The 18,963-nt window shown below is 42.4% G+C and overlaps 1 protein-coding gene and 1 long non-coding RNA gene across 16 annotated transcripts in view; one reads left to right on the plus strand and one right to left on the minus strand.

The window, feature by feature from the left end:
• The window catches only part of LOC130296182 (uncharacterized), a 57,234-nt gene that overhangs the window by 36,015 nt on the left and 2,256 nt on the right, over positions 1-18,963 (plus strand). For both annotated transcript variants that reach the window (XR_008849153.1, XR_008849154.1), the window contains one exon: positions 18,203-18,260. This is a non-coding gene — a long non-coding RNA (uncharacterized LOC130296182). The remainder of the gene's footprint in view (positions 1-18,202; positions 18,261-18,963) is intronic.
• HCK (HCK proto-oncogene, Src family tyrosine kinase) overlaps positions 1-18,963 on the minus strand; it is a 358,121-nt gene that overhangs the window by 16,689 nt on the left and 322,469 nt on the right. For 13 of the 14 annotated variants that reach the window (XM_056547422.1, XM_056547416.1, XM_056547427.1 and 10 more), the window contains 2 exons: positions 10,702-10,937; positions 789-819 (listed from right to left, as the gene is read on the minus strand). In XM_056547422.1, the coding sequence (XP_056403397.1) occupies positions 789-819; positions 10,702-10,812 (142 nt within the window). In that variant the 5' untranslated portion in view covers positions 10,813-10,937. Of the gene's footprint in view, positions 1-788; positions 820-10,701; positions 10,938-14,296; positions 14,341-18,963 lie in introns of all 14 variants that reach the window. The other variant, XM_056547428.1, reaches the window with a different exon arrangement.

Consider the following 18,963-nt stretch of genomic DNA (forward strand, 5'->3'; position numbering starts at 1 on the left):
ACAGTACAGGGAGGTATTACATGTTCTGTACACTTTACCTGTACCAGGGTTAGCTGCTCCTTTGGACACCAGGTGAGGGTGACTCCATTACTTTTTAGGACACTGTGTACTGTACAGGACCCTGAAGAAGCTCCTGTCCTCTACATAGACCAGTGTTTCCCAAGCAGAGTGGCCCCAGCTGTTGCAAAACTACAACTCCCAGCATGCCCGGACAGCCGTTGGCTGTCCGGGCATGCTGGAAGTTGTAGTTTTGCAACAGCTGGAGGCTCCCTGCTTGGGAAACACTGACATAGACAGTGATTTACAGCTCTCAGCAGATCTTACTTACTTTTATATGTAAGGACTTGCTTTATCTATATTAGCCATCTACTTATTTTTCTTTAATCCTCACTTTTTCCTATTTTTGGATGACATTTTGGTGCCTTTAGAACCAATTACCAGGTTTCCATAGAGTTATGGTCTCAACATACAATGGTTTCAACATACAATGGTCGTCTTGGAACCAATTCATATTGTAACTTGAGGGACCACTGTAATACTGTCTGCTTGTTTACTGTATCTAAGCCTATTCGGGATGCTGTGTTCAGCTGATATATCTATTCCTGTGATATTCTGCAAGGTTGTGTATCTAGGCCTGTCATATGTATACACTGTCTGCTAAGATTGTGTATCCACTTCAGGAAACCATATGCAGCACTACATTCTTTATGATGTAGAGGACCTGATATGCTCTACTGTATTTTTGTGCTACTTCTTCTATGAGCCCCTTTGACATGATGGTCACTTACCTCCACCGCTTGAGATCTCTTTTGGTTTATTCTGTAAAATAATTGATATAAACAAATCAATAATTGATAGAAAATAAAAAAAAATTTTAAGTTCCTGACAACCGCCATTGTAAATGCTACTTTGTGGCACCCAGAACATTTGTCAACCCCACCCCTGAGAGTGATACTGATCTTATAGATTTACTAGTTGGGCGATTTTCTGCTAGAATCATTACTATAGCTGTACATTTAGCCTCCACTTTTAGATGTGGACACCCAGGGGATAAGATGTCTGATTGCAGGGGGCCCGCCGCTTGGGACCCCCACATTCTCCCTGCTGCACCCGGCATTCGTTTAGAGCGTTGGGTGCAGCACCGGAGGCTCGTGACGGTACGGCCACAGCCCCTCCATGCAAGTCTATGGCCGTCATGCCCCCTCCCATAGACTTGCATTGAGTGGGCATGGCCGTGATGTCACGAGCCTCTGCCCCCCTTCGCCAGTCATTCGGCACGGAGCGAAGTTCACTCCATGCACCGGATGTCTGGGGTGCCACAGCCGAGATCGCGGGGGTCCCCAGCGACGGGACCTCCGCGATCAGACATCCTATCCCCTATCCTTTAAGGGCTGGTCCTGCAGGGCTCCTGCTAATGGGAACTGCGTTCCTGCTGTGGAAAAAGGGCAGGAACTTCGTTCCCATGAGTTCCTGCAGGACTTGAGCCCTGTAGACACCATTCATGTAACAATTTGGGGAAGTGTCAGTACTTCTGTACACAGATGGTATGAAGCAATTGGTTTAGTGCAATAGCTTCCTACTTTTTTTTGAGCAACCATGCAAAACTGATGCTTTTTCACATCCGGCTGTAATAAGAGAATTTCCAAGCCATTGGTTTGATTTCCCTGTAGATTATAAAACACAATCTCCACTTTTTGCAAGACAAGAATATTTTGGAAATAAGGAGCTTTCCTTGAGAATGAGAAACTGTAAAAAAAAAGTCACCAGTGTTATCCGCCAGTACCTGGAAAGGCCCTGAGAAATGGAGCCTGCTAAATCCTGGTCCCTGGCATGGCTACCAGTTTTATTCCTGATTTCCAGCATGGCTCTCTCTCTCATACTTGGTCCTATGCATAGCTCCCCATATTATTTCTATTGTCTCTAATTTCTGGTCCCCAGCATGGCTCTTCATCTTATACCTGACCCCATGCTTAGCTCCCCATCTCATTCCTAGTCCTCAGCATGACTCCTCATCTCCATCCAGAACCCATGCAAAATTGCCATCTAAATCTTGGTCCTTAGAATGGCTCCTCTCTTATCCCTGGTCCCCAGCATGACTCCTAATTTTATTCCTGGTCCCATGCATGGCTCCCCATTTTATTCCTGGTCCACAGCATGGCCCCCTATCTCCAACCTGGTCTCCTATCCCCATCTCCTACCTAATCCTGTGTTACGCCGAGCGCTCCGGGTCCCTGCTCCTCCCCGGAGCGCTCACGGCGTCTCTCTCCCTGCAGCTCCCCGGTCAGACCCGCTGACCGGGAGCGCTGCACTGACATTGCCGGCGGGGATGCGATTCGCATAGCGGGACGCGCCCGCTCGCGAATCGCATCCCAAGTCACTTACCCGTCCCGGTCCCCGGCTGTCATGTGCTGGCGCGCGCGTCTCCGCTCTCTAGGGCGCGCACGCCAGCTCTCTGAGACTTAAAGGGCCAGTGCACCAATGATTGGTGCCTGGCCCAATTAGCCTGATTAGCTTCCACCTGCTCCCTGCCTATATCACATCACTTCCCCTGCACTCCCTTGCCGGATCTTGTTGCCTTGTGCCAGTGAAAGCGTTTAGTGTTGTCCAAAGTCTGTGTTACCAGATCTCCTGCTTTCCATTTTGACTACGAACCTTGCCGCCTGCCCCGACCTTCTGCTACGTCTGACCTTGCCTCTGCCTAGTCCTTCTGTCCCACGCCTTCTCAGCAGTCAGCGAGGTTGAGCCGTTGCTAGTGGATACGACCTGGTTGCTACTGCCGCAGCAAGACCATCCCGCTTTGCGGCGGGCTCTGGTGAACACCAGTAGCCTCTTAGAACCGGTCCACCAGCACGGTCCACGCCAATCCCTCGCTGACACAGTGAATCCACAACCTGTAAGCCGAATCGTGACATCCTGGTCCCCAGCATGGCTCTTCATCTCATTCCTAGACCCCAGCATGGCACAGCATCTCATTCCTGTTCCCCAGCATGGATCTCCATTCTCATTCCTGGTCCCCAGTATGGCTCTCCATTCTGATTCCTGGTCCACAGCATGGCTCTCCATTCTCATTCCTGATCCCCAGCATGGCTCTCCATTCTCATTCCTGGTCCCCAGCATGGCTCTCCATTCTCATCCCTGGTCCCCAGCATGGCTCTTCATCTCATTCCTGGACCCCAGCATGGCTCAGCATCTCATTCCTGGTGCCCAGCATGGCTCTCCATTCTCATTCCTGGTCCCCAGCATGGCTCTCTATTCTCATTCCATGTCCCCAGCATGGCTCTCTATTCTCATTCCTGGTCCCCAGCATGGCTCTCCATTCTCATTCCTGGTCCCCAGCATGGCTCTCCATTCTCATTCTTGGTCCCCAGCATGGCTCTCCATTCTCATCCTGGTCCCCAGTATGGCTCTCCATTCTGATTCCTGGTCCACAGCATGGCTCTCCATTCTCATTTCTGGTCCCCATCATGGCTCTCCATTCTCATTCCTGGTCCCCAGCATGGCTCTCCATTCTCATCCCTGGTCCCCAGCATGGCTCTTCATCTCATTCCTGGACCCCAGCATGGCTCAGCATCTCATTCCTGGTGCCCAGCATGGCTCTCCATTCTCATTCCTGGTCCCCAGCATGGCTCTCTATTCTCATTCCATGTCCCCAGCATGGCTCTCTATTCTCATTCCTGGTCCCCAGCATGGCTCTCCATTCTCATTCCTGGTCCCCAGCATGGCTCTCCATTCTCATCCCTGGTCCCCAGCATGGCTCTTCATCTCATTCCTGGACCCCAGCATGGCTCAGCATCTCATTCCTGGTGCCCAGCATGGCTCTCCATTCTCATTCCTGGTCCCCAGCATGGCTCTCTATTCTCATTCCATGTCCCCAGCATGGCTCTCTATTCTCATTCCTGGTCCCCAGCATGGCTCTCCATTCTCATTCCTGGTCCCCAGCATGGCTCTCCATTCTCATTCTTGGTCCCCAGCATGGCTCTCCATTCTCATCCTGGTCCCCAGTATGGCTCTCCATTCTGATTCCTGGTCCACAGCATGGCTCTCCATTCTCATTCCTGGTCCCCAGCATGGCTCTCCATTCTCATTCCTGGTCCCCAGCATGGCTCTCCATTCTCATCCCTGGTCCCCAGCATGGCTCTTCATCTCATTCCTGGACCCCAGCATGGCTCAGCATCTCATTCCTGGTGCCCAGCATGACTCTCCATTCTCATTCCTGGTCCCCAGCATGGCTCTCCATTCTCATTCCTGGTCCCCAGCATGTCTCTCTATTCTCATTCCTGGTCCCCAGCATGGCTCTCTATTCTCATTCCTGGTCCCCAGCATGGCTCTCCATTCTCCTTCCTTGTCCCCAGCATGGCTCTCCATTCTCATTCCTGGTCCCCAGCATGGCTCTCTATTCTCATTCCTGGTCCCCAGCATGGCTCTCTCTTCTCATTCCTGGTCCCCAGCATGGCTCTATATTCTCATTCCTGGTCCCCAGCATGTCTCTCTATTCTCATTCCTGGTCCCCAGCATGGCTCTCTATTCTCATTCCTGGTCCCCAGCATGGCTCTCTATTCTCATTCCTGGTCCCCAGCATGGCTCTCTATTCTCATTCCTGGTCCCCAGAATGGCTCCCCATCTCATTCCTAGTTCCAGCATGGCTCCCCATTTCATTCCTAGTTGCAGCATGGCTCCTCATCTCATTCCTAGTTCCAGCATGGCTCCCCATCTCATTCCTAGTCCTAGTATGGCTCTCAAATTAATTTCTGGTTCCCTGCATGGCTAACTATTTTATTTTTGTTAACAGCATGCCTCCCCTCTGATTCTCAATCTCATGCATAGCTTCTCATTTTATTACTTGTCCTCAGCATAGTTCCCCACTTTTTCTAGTTTCCAGCGCGGGTCCTGATCTTATTTGTGGTCCTAAGCATAACTCTTCTTTCATTAGTGGTCTCCAACGTGACTTGACTCTCATTCCTAGTCTTCAGCATTGCACCCTTTTTATTCTTAGTCCCCAGCATGGCTCCCCTTTCATCACTGGACCCCAGCATGGCTTCCTATTTTATTTCTGGTCCCCAGCATGACCCCCATCTTCTTACTGGTCCCATGCATTGTTCCCCATCTAATTTCTAGTCCACAGCATGGCTCCCCATCTTATTCCTAGTCCCCAGCATGGCTTCTCATCTCTATCCCGGACCCATGCATTATTCCCATCTAATCCTGGTCCTTAGCATGGCTCCTCTCATCCCTGGTCCCTAGTATCACCCCTTGTTTTATTCCTGGTCCCCAGCATGACCCCCCCCCCCATGTCCTACCTGGTCTAAATCTTCATCTTATTTCTAGTCCTCAGCATGACTCTGCATCTCCTTCCTAGACCCCAGCATGTCTCTCCATCTCATTTCTCGTCCCCTGCATTGCTAACTATCATATTGTTGTTGACAGCATGGCTCCCCTCTCACTCTCAGCCTCATGCATAGCTTCCCATTTCATTCCTGATCCCCAGCATGGTCCTTTCACTTCTTCCTAGTTTCCAGCATGGGTCCATATCTCATTTGTGATCCTCAGCCTTACTCCTTATTCATTACTGGTCTTCAACATGGCTCCTCTCTCATTACTAGTTTCCAGCATTGCTTCCCTTTTTATTTCCGGTCCCTAGCATGGCTCCCACACGTATTCTTAGTTCTCAGCATGACTCCTATCTTATTTCTCATATCTAGCAATGTCTACTCTTCTATTCCTTGTCCCCAGCATGACTTTCCCCTCTGTCTTAGTCCCCAGCAAGGCTCCTCTTCCCAATGCAGCCTGACATGAACTGCTTCCTCCCTGTCTCTGACAGCAGAATGCAACACTTGCTGGTGCTGGAAATACCTCTCCCCCTGATTTATCAGTACCAATGATATGGTTCCGCGCTGCGGTATCTGTAGGCGCTATATAAATAAGTAAATAAAATAAATATGGCACAATGCTGGCAGCATCTTACCAATGTGTGATCTGTTTAAGGAGAATCAAACTAACAATTTTGCTAAAAAAAAAAAAAAAGTGGTCTTTAGTTTGATAAGTACAGGGTCTGCTTATAGAGGGACAGTTTCTATAGATTATAATGGGGGAAATAGTTCTTAGAAAAAAAAAGGGTCTTTAATGGGGGTGGTCTTCTCAAATGAGTGATTTCTATTGGGAGGTTTCATTGTATTTATTCCAGATGATAGCTGCTTCTTCTGCTATGAGGGAATATAAAGGCTGTCAGGTGCACCCCCTTGACTGTTGGGATTTCTTACACTAAATTACATTCATTTCAACTAGTGTTGGACATCGGGACATAGAACATCAGTTACCAACACCACTGAACACCAGGACCAGGGCACTTTAGTGGCACTTCACTGGACACCAATATTGAGAGACTCTACCACTGGATACCTTTACTAGGACACTACACCACTTGACATCAGGACATTGAGACTACACCACTAGACACCAGAACACTGCACTAAACTACTGGACACAAATACTATGGCACTACACCACTGGACATATGAGGATTGCACTAAGCTCCAAGATAAGGACACTATATCACTGGATGACAATACAAAATGGGACACTTCACCACTGAACACTTGGACAGAAAGAATAAGCCATTGGACACCAAAACTGGTTCCTACACCAATGGATACCATGATTGGAACATTAAATCACTAGACATCCGTAGCAGGGCACTAAACCACTGGACACAAAAACTGGGGCACTACAACACTGGAGAATTAAAACTGGGATAGTATAAATGCATAGACATTAAACCACTGGACACTAGGATGTTAAACCACTAAACACCAATACTGGGACACTACACCACTGGATACCAGAACAACAAACCGCTGGATACCAGGAGCAGTATATTAAACCACAGAACATCAGTACTGGGGCACTACACTACTAGACACCAGGACCCAGACCTTTGGACACCAATACTGGGACACTAGTGCACTGATACAAGGACTGGGAGATCGAACACATAATTTTAACCACCAGGACATTAAACAACTCCACCTCAGATTCTGGGCATACAGACTATGGCACATTAAACCCCTGGCGACCAGGGACTAAAGCACAGCAAACACAAATAGAACATTAGCTCATGATAAGTTTTATGTTTTGTGCATTAAAAATGATACTAATTTAGTGGATCAAGGTTTCTGCAAACTGTCCAAAAATAGATGATGTTAAACTAAGACCCATTGTATCAAGTTTTACATAAGGGGAAGTTGGAGAATAGCACTTGTGGTTTCCCAGTCCTGCACCTCTTCTGAGAAATTTCTGAAATTTTACAGTAATGTTGTGGGACTTAGAGAAGGTTAGGGCATTGAGTAACTGAAATGCCGACATCATGACACAATAGTGGATGGGACTTGGTGTTGAATAACACAAAGGAAGTCATTCAACACATGCAAAACATAAGAAGAAAAATGCAAAGCCCTCAGTGGTGTATCATTTCACACTTATCATTGGTGTGAAAATAAATAACCGTCATCACACCCCAATGTGAGTACTCAGGGGACCCGCTTCATGGTGAATTCGGAGAGCTGTAATTTGATGTTACAGCATAGTTATTGGACACCCCTCAATGGTTTAATAGTGCAATGTAAATATACATGGTATGACCTCATCAAACATGATGGTGGCCCATGACATCATTCATGATCAGTTGATGGCACCAGGTTTTGCTTTCGCACCAGGGAGTAAGAACTTTACAGTAACAAACAACTGACAATGGATATAAAAAAAAGAATTATGCCAGACAACGCCATGTTTGTATTGTCCTAAGTTAAATTATAATGTATACCATATATAGTGTAAAAATATCATATATATCTAGATATAGCATATACAGTGTAATTATATACAGATATATATATATATCTATAGTGTATACAATCTAATGGTACAGTTTAGTAGTATATATGCATCTGGTTATAGTATGTACAGTGTAATAATATATAAGTTATTGTATTAGTGCATACAGGGTAAAAATATGTTGTACATCAATTAATAGAATATACAGTGTAATAATAGAGTATATATTAAGAGTGTATACAGTGTAATAATATGCATGTAGTTATCACATACAAGAACATGCTATACATCTAGTTATAGTGTGTATAGTGTAAAAATATACAATACATTTAGATACGTAATAATATTCTATTCTATATATCTAGCTATAACACACACAATGTAAAGATATACTATACTGAGATACCAAAATATAACATAAATGTTAACGGTATGTACAGTATATATGTATATATATATATATAATATTTTTTTTTAGTTATTTTGGTATATACAGTGTAATAATATGCTATACATCTAGCTATAAAGTATACAGAATTTTAATACACCATGTATCTAGTTTTAGCATATGCAGTTTTCATATACTGTATATTTAGATATAAACCTAGATATAAAATATACAATGTAATAATACACTATAAAAGTAGTTATAGCGTACGCAGTGTAAAAATATTCTTTATATCTATTTGCAGTGCATTTAGTGTAATCATGTGTATATCTAGTTAAAGCATATATAATGTAATAATGTACCCTATATCTAGTAAGTCTGGTATACTGTGTAATAATATACTACATATCCAGTTACAGTGTATGCTATGTAAAAAATGTTATGTATTTATATCAAGTTGGCGCATTGACAGTGTAATATATGTATGAGTTATAGAGTAATAATATACTATACATCTAGTAACAGAGTATACAGTGTTTGCTATACTACATAATGAGAAAGAAAATATTTAATATTTTATAATATTTTACTATAAATCTACCGTAGTTATAGCATATACAGTGTAAAAAAAAAAATATATATATATATATATAGAGCAGGAAAGCAGCACTCCAGGGTAAAAAAGTGCTCGGGTGCCTACTGTGTCGGGTCTAGGTTGGGGACCCCTCCAAACACAGAAAAATTTAATAGACAGTGGCACACCAGGTGTCAGCAAAAAAAAAGGTGATTTATTCAAAAGACATGTTAGGCAACGTTTCAGCTGGCTCACCCAGCCATTTTCAAGCCTTGAAAATGGCTGGGTGAGCCAGCTGAAACGTTGCCTAACACGTCTTTTGAATAAATCACCTTTTTTTTGCTGACACCTGGTGTGCCACTGTCTATTACATTTTTATATATATATATATATATATATATGTATATATATACATATATACATACACACACACTGTATATACTCGAGTATAAGCTGACCCGAATAGAAGCCGAGGCCCCTAATTTCACCCCAAAAACCCAGGAAAAGTTATTGACTCAACTATAAGCATAGGGTGGGAAATACATCAATCTCCCTGTCATCATCCAGACCACCGTCCTTAAAGGGGTATTCCAGGCAAAAACTTTTTTATATATATCAACTGGCTCAAGAAAGTTAAACAGATTTGTAAATTACTTCTATTAAAAATCTTAATCCTTTCAGTACTTATGAGTTTCTGAAGTTAAGTTTGTTCTTTTCTGTCTAAATCCTCTCTGATGACACCTGTCTCGGGAAACGCCCAGTTTAGAAGAGGTTTGCTATGGGGATTTGCTTCTAAACTGGGTGTTTTCCGAGACAGGTGTCATCAGAGAGGACTTAGACAGAAAAGAACAACTTTAACTTCAGAAGCTCATAAGTACTGAAAGGATTAATAATTTTTAATAGAAGTAATTTACAAATCTGTTTAACTTTCTGGAGCCAGTTGATATATATATATATATATATATATATATATATATATATATATATAAAAAAGTTTTATCCTGGATAACCCCTTTAACAACCCCGTCATTAACACCCTGTCATCATCCAGACCCCCGTCATCATCACCGCCTGTCAATCCCTTCAATCAGTAGTCTTCAACCTGCAGACCTCCAGATGTTGCAAAACTACAACTCCCAGCATGCCTGGACAGCCATCGGCTGTTTGGGCATGCTGGGAGTTGTAGTTTTGAAACATCTGGAGGTCCACAGGTTGAAGACCACTGCCGGGCCTTCGTCATCATCCAGACCTCCCTTTAGTTTTTTACTCATCTCCCCTCTGTGAGAAGGAAGGGTGAGCTGGTCCGGACCATCTATGCTGCAGGGACCGTCCGGTGGGGAGGGTTAGTCGTTCTGGGCTGTCCATCTTCACCGGGAGGCCCTCTTCTCCGGGCCCGGCCCCGGACTAGTGACGTTGCCTTGACGACGACGCACAGGGACGTTCATGCGCAGGGACCGGCGTCCCTGTGCGTTGTCGTCAAGGCAATGTCACTAGTCCGAGCCCGGAGCGGAGAAGAGGGCCTCCCGGTGAAGATGTACAGCCCGGAACGACTAACCCTCCCCACCGGACGGTCCCTGCAGCATAGATGGCCCAGACCAGCTCAGTTTTGCAACATCTGGAGGTCCGCAGGTTGAAGACCACTGAAAGGGATTGACAGGAGGAGAGTTCACTCAAGTATAAGCATGAAAAATCGTGCTGAAAAACTCAGCTTATACTCGAGTATATATGGTAGTTACAGTGTATGTTGTGAACTAATATATACATCTATTTATAGAGTACACAGTGTAATATACTATATATCTAGTTGCAGTTTCTACTTCAATACTATGAGGATGCAGTCTATACAGTATAATCACATATCTAGTTATTGTTAATACAGTATATATGTAGTTAGTAGAATATTATATCTCACCGTTCCAGTTATAGATGTGGGATCTTTGACGTAACGTCGTCGCTCTGTCTCAGGAGTGGACTCACATTTTTTGTCCAGCACTGAGTTGGGTTTGGACGTGATGCAGCCCATGCTGTTGGTAGGGTTGTTGTTGGGCTGCGGTAAGGTGGGTGCAGCGAGGGGTGACAGCACCAGGAACAGCCCGAATGTTTTCTAACCTAAAACTTCATGATTCCCAGACAGGAAGCAGTGAGTCCCTAGAAGCAATAAAAACGACAGGACAGCTAAAAAGTGACACCTTGTCAGAATGGCTGAACGCTCGAGTGACATGAACTTCTCTTTTCAAGAGCAGAATAAACATGAAATGAGCTTCCTTCTTGAGAAAAAAAAAGCAGAACTGGCGGGTAAGGGACAAACCCAGAGAGGACAGGGGACAGAGAAGCCCTTTACTGTCCTCAAGAACAACACACATCCCTGTGTCATCCTCTGATGTCAAACATTCACAAATTCTATGTAGCCATATATGGGTAATCTATCTGATCCTTGGAAAGTTGGATGATGAAGATGAATGCGTGCCAGTACTACTCCTGAACAGCAAAGGCTGTCTATAAGGCTACCACGGGCAGTGTCACCCAGCTTACCTAGAGCCCTGAACAGTCATTACTGCCAATAGAATTATCATAGGAATTTCCACCACATGGAGGCCACACACACTACTGAGCCTCATTTTGACTTGTTTTAAAGGGGTACTCCAGTGAAAAACTTTTTTTTTTAAATCAACTGGTGCCAGAAAGTTAAACAGATTTGTAAATTATTTCTATTAAAAAATCTTAATCCTTCCTGTACTTATTAGCTGCTGAATACAGTGGAAATTCTTTTCTGTTTGAAACACAGAGCTGTCTGCTGACATCACGAGCACAGTGCTCTCTGCTGACATCTCTCTCCATTTTAGGAACTGTCCAGAGTAAAAGGAAATCCCCATAGCAAACATATGCTGTTCTGGACAGTTCCTAAAATGGACAGAGATGTCAGCAGAGAGCACTGTGCTCATGATGTCAGCAGAGAGCTCTGTGTTTCAAAAAGAAAACAATTTCCACTGTAGTATTCAGCAGCTAATAAGTACAGGAAGGATTAAGATTTTTTAATAGAAGTAATTTACAAATCTGTTTAACTTTCTGGCACCAGTTGATTAAAAAAAAAAAAAGTTTTTCACCGGAGTACCGCTTTAAGGACATTACATCAAAGTTGGATCAGCCTGTAGTGTGGTTTTCCCCTTTGATTTTGAGTGTGACTCCATATCCAGACCTCCATGGGTTGATAAATTTGATTTCCATTGATAATTTTTGTGTGATTTTGTTGTCAGCACATTCAACTATGTAAAGAGGAAAGTATTTCATACGATTAGTTCATTCATTCAGATCTAGGATGTGTTATCTTGGTGTTCCCTTTATTTTTTTGAGCAGTGTAGATACCAAGTTCATTCAGCTTAGTCAGGGTCCTGTACAGTAACGATAGCCAAAACAGCTACAACAAATATTGTCACCCAGCTTACCAAGGGATATGAACAGCAGTGACTGTATATACAGCTAACATAATTACTGTCACCCATCTTACCAAGCGTCCTGAACAGTAGTGACTGTATAAACTGCTACCCTAATTACTGTCACCCAGCTTACTAAGGGTCCTGAACAACAGTGACTGTAGATACAGCTACCATTATGACTGGCACCAAGCTAACCGAGGGTTCTGAACAGGGACGTACACAGACATTTTGGGAAACAGGCTCAAGATGAAAAAAAGGGCACTTCTAATAAAAAAAATGTTTGTAAAAACCTTACATGTTAACACAACACAGTTCCTGAGGTAAGGGACCTTCAGCAGTCATGTCAGCTGAATGGGACCTGCATGACCCCACGAAGGTCCCAATCAGTAAGGGCATTATAGGGCAGGTGTATTAAAAGGGCAGGGGCTTAAGCCCCCTTTTAGGTCTATGTGTGCACGTCCCTGGTTCTGTACAGCATTGGCTATAGAGCTATCACAGAAATGTTTACTTTAGCTTCACCTGGGTTCTGTAAAGCAGTATTCGGTTCAATACTGCTACCTAAGGGATTATCACCCATCTTACTTAGACTCCTTAAAGGGGTATTCCAGGAAAAAACTTTTTTTTATATATCAACTGGCTCCAGAAAGTTAAACAGATTTGTAAATTACTTCTATTAAAAAATCTTAATCCTTTCAATAATTATCAGCTGCTGAAGTTGAGTTGTTGTTTTCTGTCTGGCAACAGTGCTCTCTGCTGACATCTCTGCTTGTCTCGGGAACTGCACAGTGTAGAGGAGGTTTGCTATGGGGATTTGCTTCTAAACTAGGCAGTTCCCGAGACACATGTCATCAGAGAGCACTTAGACAGAAAAGAAAAACTCAACTTCAGCAGCTCATAAGTACTGAAAGGATTAAGATTTTTTTATAGAAGTAATTTACAAATCTTTTTAACTTTCTGGAGCCAGTTGATATATATAAAAAAGTATTTTCCTGGATAACAAATAAGACAGTCAATGAGACAGTATCATGGTATAGTTAGGAATATCTGCCATTCAGTTCTGTAGGAAATATCACAGCCATAATGTTTTAAATAATATGGATGAGACCAGTATACACCAGTTCTGATCTAATATGGACAGCGTAAAGTGAACTTCCACCTGTGAGTAACATTAACTCTATAGTCATTTGCTTTTCCTTCTATTTTTGCCCTATGCTAGTGGTCTAAATCTGTGGCCCTCCAGTTGTTGAAAACTTCAACTCCCATCATGCCCAGACTGCCGTTAGAGTAGAAGTTTTACAACATCTGGAGGTGCACAGTTTCAGACCACTACCCTATGCAAAGCAGAAAAAACATGTGTTAAACCATCAGCATGCCCCTGTTTCAGTGTATAACAGCATTTTGCTGTAAAAAGGCTCAAGGGTCTGATGGCCGTTAATATCGCCCATTCAAACTCATTAACACATAAATACCTATTGATCATTTCTTTATCTAGTTGGATTTTCATGTGCTATTTAGTTTTGGACATTTATGGGTTAATAAGCAGGGTCATCATGCACACAAGGAAACACATAAATGTATTTACAATAAAGATGCTCCCTGCTTATTAATGGTTTACAGAAGATTTTCCCACAATAAACAGAGTAAAATCAAATGGAAAAGTAAAAATAGCGGCAAAAAAAAAAGAAACTGAAGGCATATTACATATACTCTGAACTTTGCATTTACTGCCTATAGAACCTATGGCCGAGCTTCACCTGTTCTTGCAAAGCTGGCCATGGACCCACCAGGACTGCTGTGGGCATCAAAACAATCCCCACATTATTAGAATAGAGGATCAGTCCATAAATGCCAACATACTTGCACCTGAAAGGACGCCCATAGACATTACAGTGCTGGCCGATCCCACCAATATATTAATGTTTTTAGACAATGTCAATTCCCTGCTGTAACGGACACAACAAATACTGAAAAAGGCATAAAAAGAACTGCTCCACCAGTACACATTCACAATGACCAGAAATGGACCAGCTAGCCATGAGCCCCCAGCGAGGGTCACAAAACTAGAAGACTTACCTTGCAACTTAGAGGTGTCATAACAGCTCTGACCGTACACAACGCTGCACGAGGAAAAGAGGAACCAAAGATGAGATATCAGCAGGAAACACTGGCTGTAAATACCTAACCACTGAACCCTACATAACCAGCTCACTGGAGCTCTACACACGTCATGCTTAGCTGGTCCTCCTACTGCCCCCCTTGGCCCTCACATTCCATTGGGTTTCTGTATAAATGGTGGTGAATAAAAGTATGGGATAATGCTTTCACTGTATTTATTAATGTTGAGCACCAAAATTTCCTTTATTGATTTGTCGATAAAGTCCTCACTTTCAGCTACAATATTTATCCGAAATGTGGCCGTGACTTTCTCCGTTTTCACAATCTAAGCCATTTATTAAAATTTTCGCCCCCGTATCCCGACTTTAGTACTCAGTGGAAGGAGGTGGAGCAGTCTTACTATTCCACGGTTGTTTGTGCCAGGGACATGCTGATTCAATCCCGCTTCATTCTGCGCCTTTATTATACCTGTGAAGTTGAAGCGGATTGGGGTCTCGCCCTCGGATATCTGTTTTAGGTGTGGGTGGGATTGAAGTGGGGACGCTGTTTTATACAGTATGGAGCTGTTCGTGTCGTGTGTGGCCCTGTTTTGGAGTGAGGTTATGCAGTTTTTGGCAGATCTCTTAGAGTTTCTATTCCTTTTGGTCCCGAAGGATTGCTTGCTGGGCCTTATTAAGGATGTGGAGTTGGGTTCCTATAGGCGTATTTTGACTAGCTTCCTGTTATTTTTTTTCCTGTAAAGTGGTGGTCATGACTTGGAAGGATTCCTGTCCCCTTCTCTCTGACTAGGTGGATCCATATGATCAATAATTATGTCTTACTGTACCAGGCCCTTTATCTTAGTTGTAAGCGTCCGAAAAAGTTCGATAAGGTTTGGATGCCTCAGTTGCTCTCAACGGATGCTCCTGTGCGTTCGTCTGGGTCTGATTAGTCTTGCTTAGTGTCCATGGTTGGATACTGGTGGTAATGGGGGGGAAGGGGGTGGCTCCGGGGGGTGCATGGTGGGTGACTGTGTTTGTCTGTGTGTTTGTCCCAGGCTGGTTATGTTTCAGGTTCGCACAGTGCTTGCCTACTATTTTATTCTTGGCCTATGCAATGTACTGGTTCCCTACATGCCATGTTTATTACACTATGAGTGCTGGTGGCTGCTTCCCTGTGGCCCATTATTTATGTTTTTTTCATGTGATTTTGGCTGGTGCTTTTGTGTTTCCCTGGATTTTTGCGATTCTTGTTTTTTGTGTTAAGGAAATTGCAAAAGTTGCCCCGTTTTTTTTGCATCCTATTCCCCGGCGAACCTTGACTTCTGTGAAAGAGGTTAACATAAATAAAACCTTTGTTTGGCGCATGCCCAAAAGTTCACAACATCCAAAAATCACGTTTAAGAATATGAGGGGAAATAGAAATAAAATAAAAACAGAAGTTAGTGATACATTCGGACCATGTACTTATCTTAGCATTCAAAAAAAAGTATCATACGGCAGTGTTTTCAAAGCGGAGCCTCCAGCTGTTGCAAAACAACAACTTCCAGCATTTCAGCACAGCCACTGACTGTCCAGGCATGCTGGGAGTTTAGCAACAGCTGGAGGCACCCTGTTTGGGAATCACTGGTGTAGAATACCCCTATGTCCACCCCTATGCAATTCCAATTTTACACTAACATGCTGGTGTTGCCGCATACTTTTTATTTTCACAAGAGGTAAAAGGGAAAAAAAAACCCAAAATTTGTAACGCAATTTCTCCTGAGTACGGAAATACCCCATGTGTGGTCATTAAATGCTCTGCGGATGCACAACAAGGCTCAGGAGTGAGAGCGCACAATGTACATTTGAGGCCTAAATTGGTGATTTGAACAGGGGTGGCTGATTTTACAGCGGTTCTGACATAAACGCAAAAAAATAAATATCCAAAAGTCGGCAAACACTTGTGGGGTGTTAAGGCTCACTGTACCCCTTGTTACGGTCCTTGAGGGGTGTAGTTTCCAAAATAGTGTGCCATGTTGTTGTTGTTTTTTTTTTTGCTGTTCTGGCACCATAGGGGCTTCCTAAATGCGACATGCCCCCCAAAAACCATTTCAGAAAAACTCACTCTCCAAAATCCCATTGTCGCTGCTTCCCTTCTGAGCCTTGCAGTGCACCCACAGAGCACTTAACATCCACATATTAGGTATTTCCTTACTCGAGAGAAATTGGGTTACAAATTTTAGGGTGATTTCTTTCCTTTTACCCCTTGTAAAAATTCAAAAACTGGGTCTACAAGAACATGCGAGTGTAAAAAATGATTCTGAATTTTCTCCTTCACTTTCTTGTGAAACACCTAGAGGGTTAACACACTTTCTGAATGTCATTTTGAATACTTTGAGGGGTGCAGTTTTTATAATGGGGTAATTTATGGGGTATTTCTAATATGAAGGCCCTTCAAATCCACTTCAAAACTGAAAATTCTGATTTTGAAAATTTTGTGAAAAGTTGGAAAATTGTTCCTGAACTTTGAAGCTCTCTGATGTCTTCCAAAAGTCAAATTTTGGAATGTTTTTTTTTTACCAAGAAATGATGCAAGTATCGACAAAAATTTACCACTAACATAAAGTAGAATATGTCATGAAAAAACTATCTTGGAATCAGAATGAAAAGTAAAAGCATCCCAGAGTTATTAATGCGTAAAGTGACAGTGATCAGATGTGCAAAAAATGCTCGGGTCCTTAAGGTGAAAATGGGCTGAGTCCTTAAGGGGTTAACCTCTTCCCTATTAAAAGTTTAAATCACCCCCTTTTCCCATTTTTTAAATAAAATAATGTAATAAAGAATAAAAATAATCATATGTGGTACCGCTGCATGCGCAAATGTCCGAACTTTTAAAATATTAGGTTAGCTAAACCACGCGGTTGATGGCGTACACGTAAAAAAAATACCAAAGTCCAAAATTATGCATTTTTGGTCACTTCATATACCATAAAAATATTAATAAAAAGCGATCAGAAAGTCCCATCAAAATAAAAAATTGTACCGATAAAAACTACAGATGACGGCGTAAAAAATGAGCCATCATACTGCCCCATACACGGAAAAATTAAAAGTTATAGGGATCAGAAGATGCCAATTTTAATTTTGGTGCATGTAGTGTATAATTTTTTTAAGTATTAAAATAAAACCTATATGGGTATCATTGTAACCGTATTGATCTACAGAATAAAGATAACGTGCACTGCGTAGAAACAAGAGCCCCCAAAAGTTAAAAAAAAATGGCGTTTCTTTTTTAATTTCACCCCACAAATATATATTTTTTTGCTTCGCCGCAGGTTATATTATAAAATAAGTGATGTCATTACAATGTACAATTGGTGATGCAAAAAACAAGCGTCTGTAGGTGCAAAATTGAAAGTGTTATGATTTTTAGGAGGGAAGGAGGAAAAAACGAAAATGCAAAAATTTTAAGAAAAAGAATGAAGCTGCACTCAACACTTCCCTCACACGCACCTGCAACCTGTGTCCCCCACCGTTCAGAGATGAAATAAAAGCACTGTAAGTGGTGAGTGCAGCTTCATTCTTTTTCTTCAAGTATTCCTTGTAATTGTGAACTGCTTAAAGCATTGCACCTCCACTATGTGCTCCAATAGCAAACTCACCAAGGTTCATCACTTCATATAGGTATACTAGTCACTAGTGCATGTCCTACCTTCTCTTTTCCACGTGAAAAACAAAAATTAGCTGAAAATAGGCTGAGTCCCTAAGGGGTTAATGGAAGTTTTGAGGATCCTGGGCTTAGTACAGTGGGAAGGTTAGGGATTGGGTTCCCGGGATCATGGCTGTCCTATTAAGCTTTGTATATATTGCTAACTGATTTCTTTTTAATGTGGTTTTATTATAGATGATTTGCTTCAGTGCTGTCTGCCGTTGGAAGAGGATTGGAGATAAAGGATAAAGAGGTGAGGAGAAATGCCACATCAGTAAAGATATTACAGGATGTTTCTGTGGAATTCAAAACACTGATCTCTGCTGCTGTAAGACGTATTTCCCTGTCTTATTATTGCACTAGCACTTAATTTTATTGTGTTCTACTGTATTGGTGTAGTTTTTTGTATGTGGAAGTATAACAAATATAATATGAAATATTTAAATTAATAATAATAATATATATATATATATATATATATATACACACACACACACAGGATATATACTAATTATCAATATACTTATTTTATAGGACAGACATTATATATGTATTAGTCACATTTATTTGTATATGTACACATTAATTATTTCTACTACTATAATACTAATCCCTACATATCAAGATCAATAATGTCCTCTATGTACAAGAATATAACTACTATAATATATATGTACAAGAATATAACTACTATAATATATATGTACAAGAATATAACTACTATAATATTCTCTTATATGTACACGATTATAACTACTATAATATTTCCTCATATGTGCAAGAATATAACTACTTTAATATTCTCTTATATGTACATGAATATAACTACTGTTACGCTGAGCACTCCGGGTCCCTGCTCCTCCCCGGAGCGCTCGCGGCGTCTCTCTCTCTGCAGTGCCCCGGTCAGACCCACTGACCGGGAGCGCTGCACTGACATTGCCCGCGGGGATGCGAAT

The sequence above is a fragment of the Hyla sarda genome, chromosome 12 (assembly GCF_029499605.1).
Source record: "Hyla sarda isolate aHylSar1 chromosome 12, aHylSar1.hap1, whole genome shotgun sequence".
NCBI classification, from domain to species: domain Eukaryota; kingdom Metazoa; phylum Chordata; class Amphibia; order Anura; family Hylidae; genus Hyla; species Hyla sarda.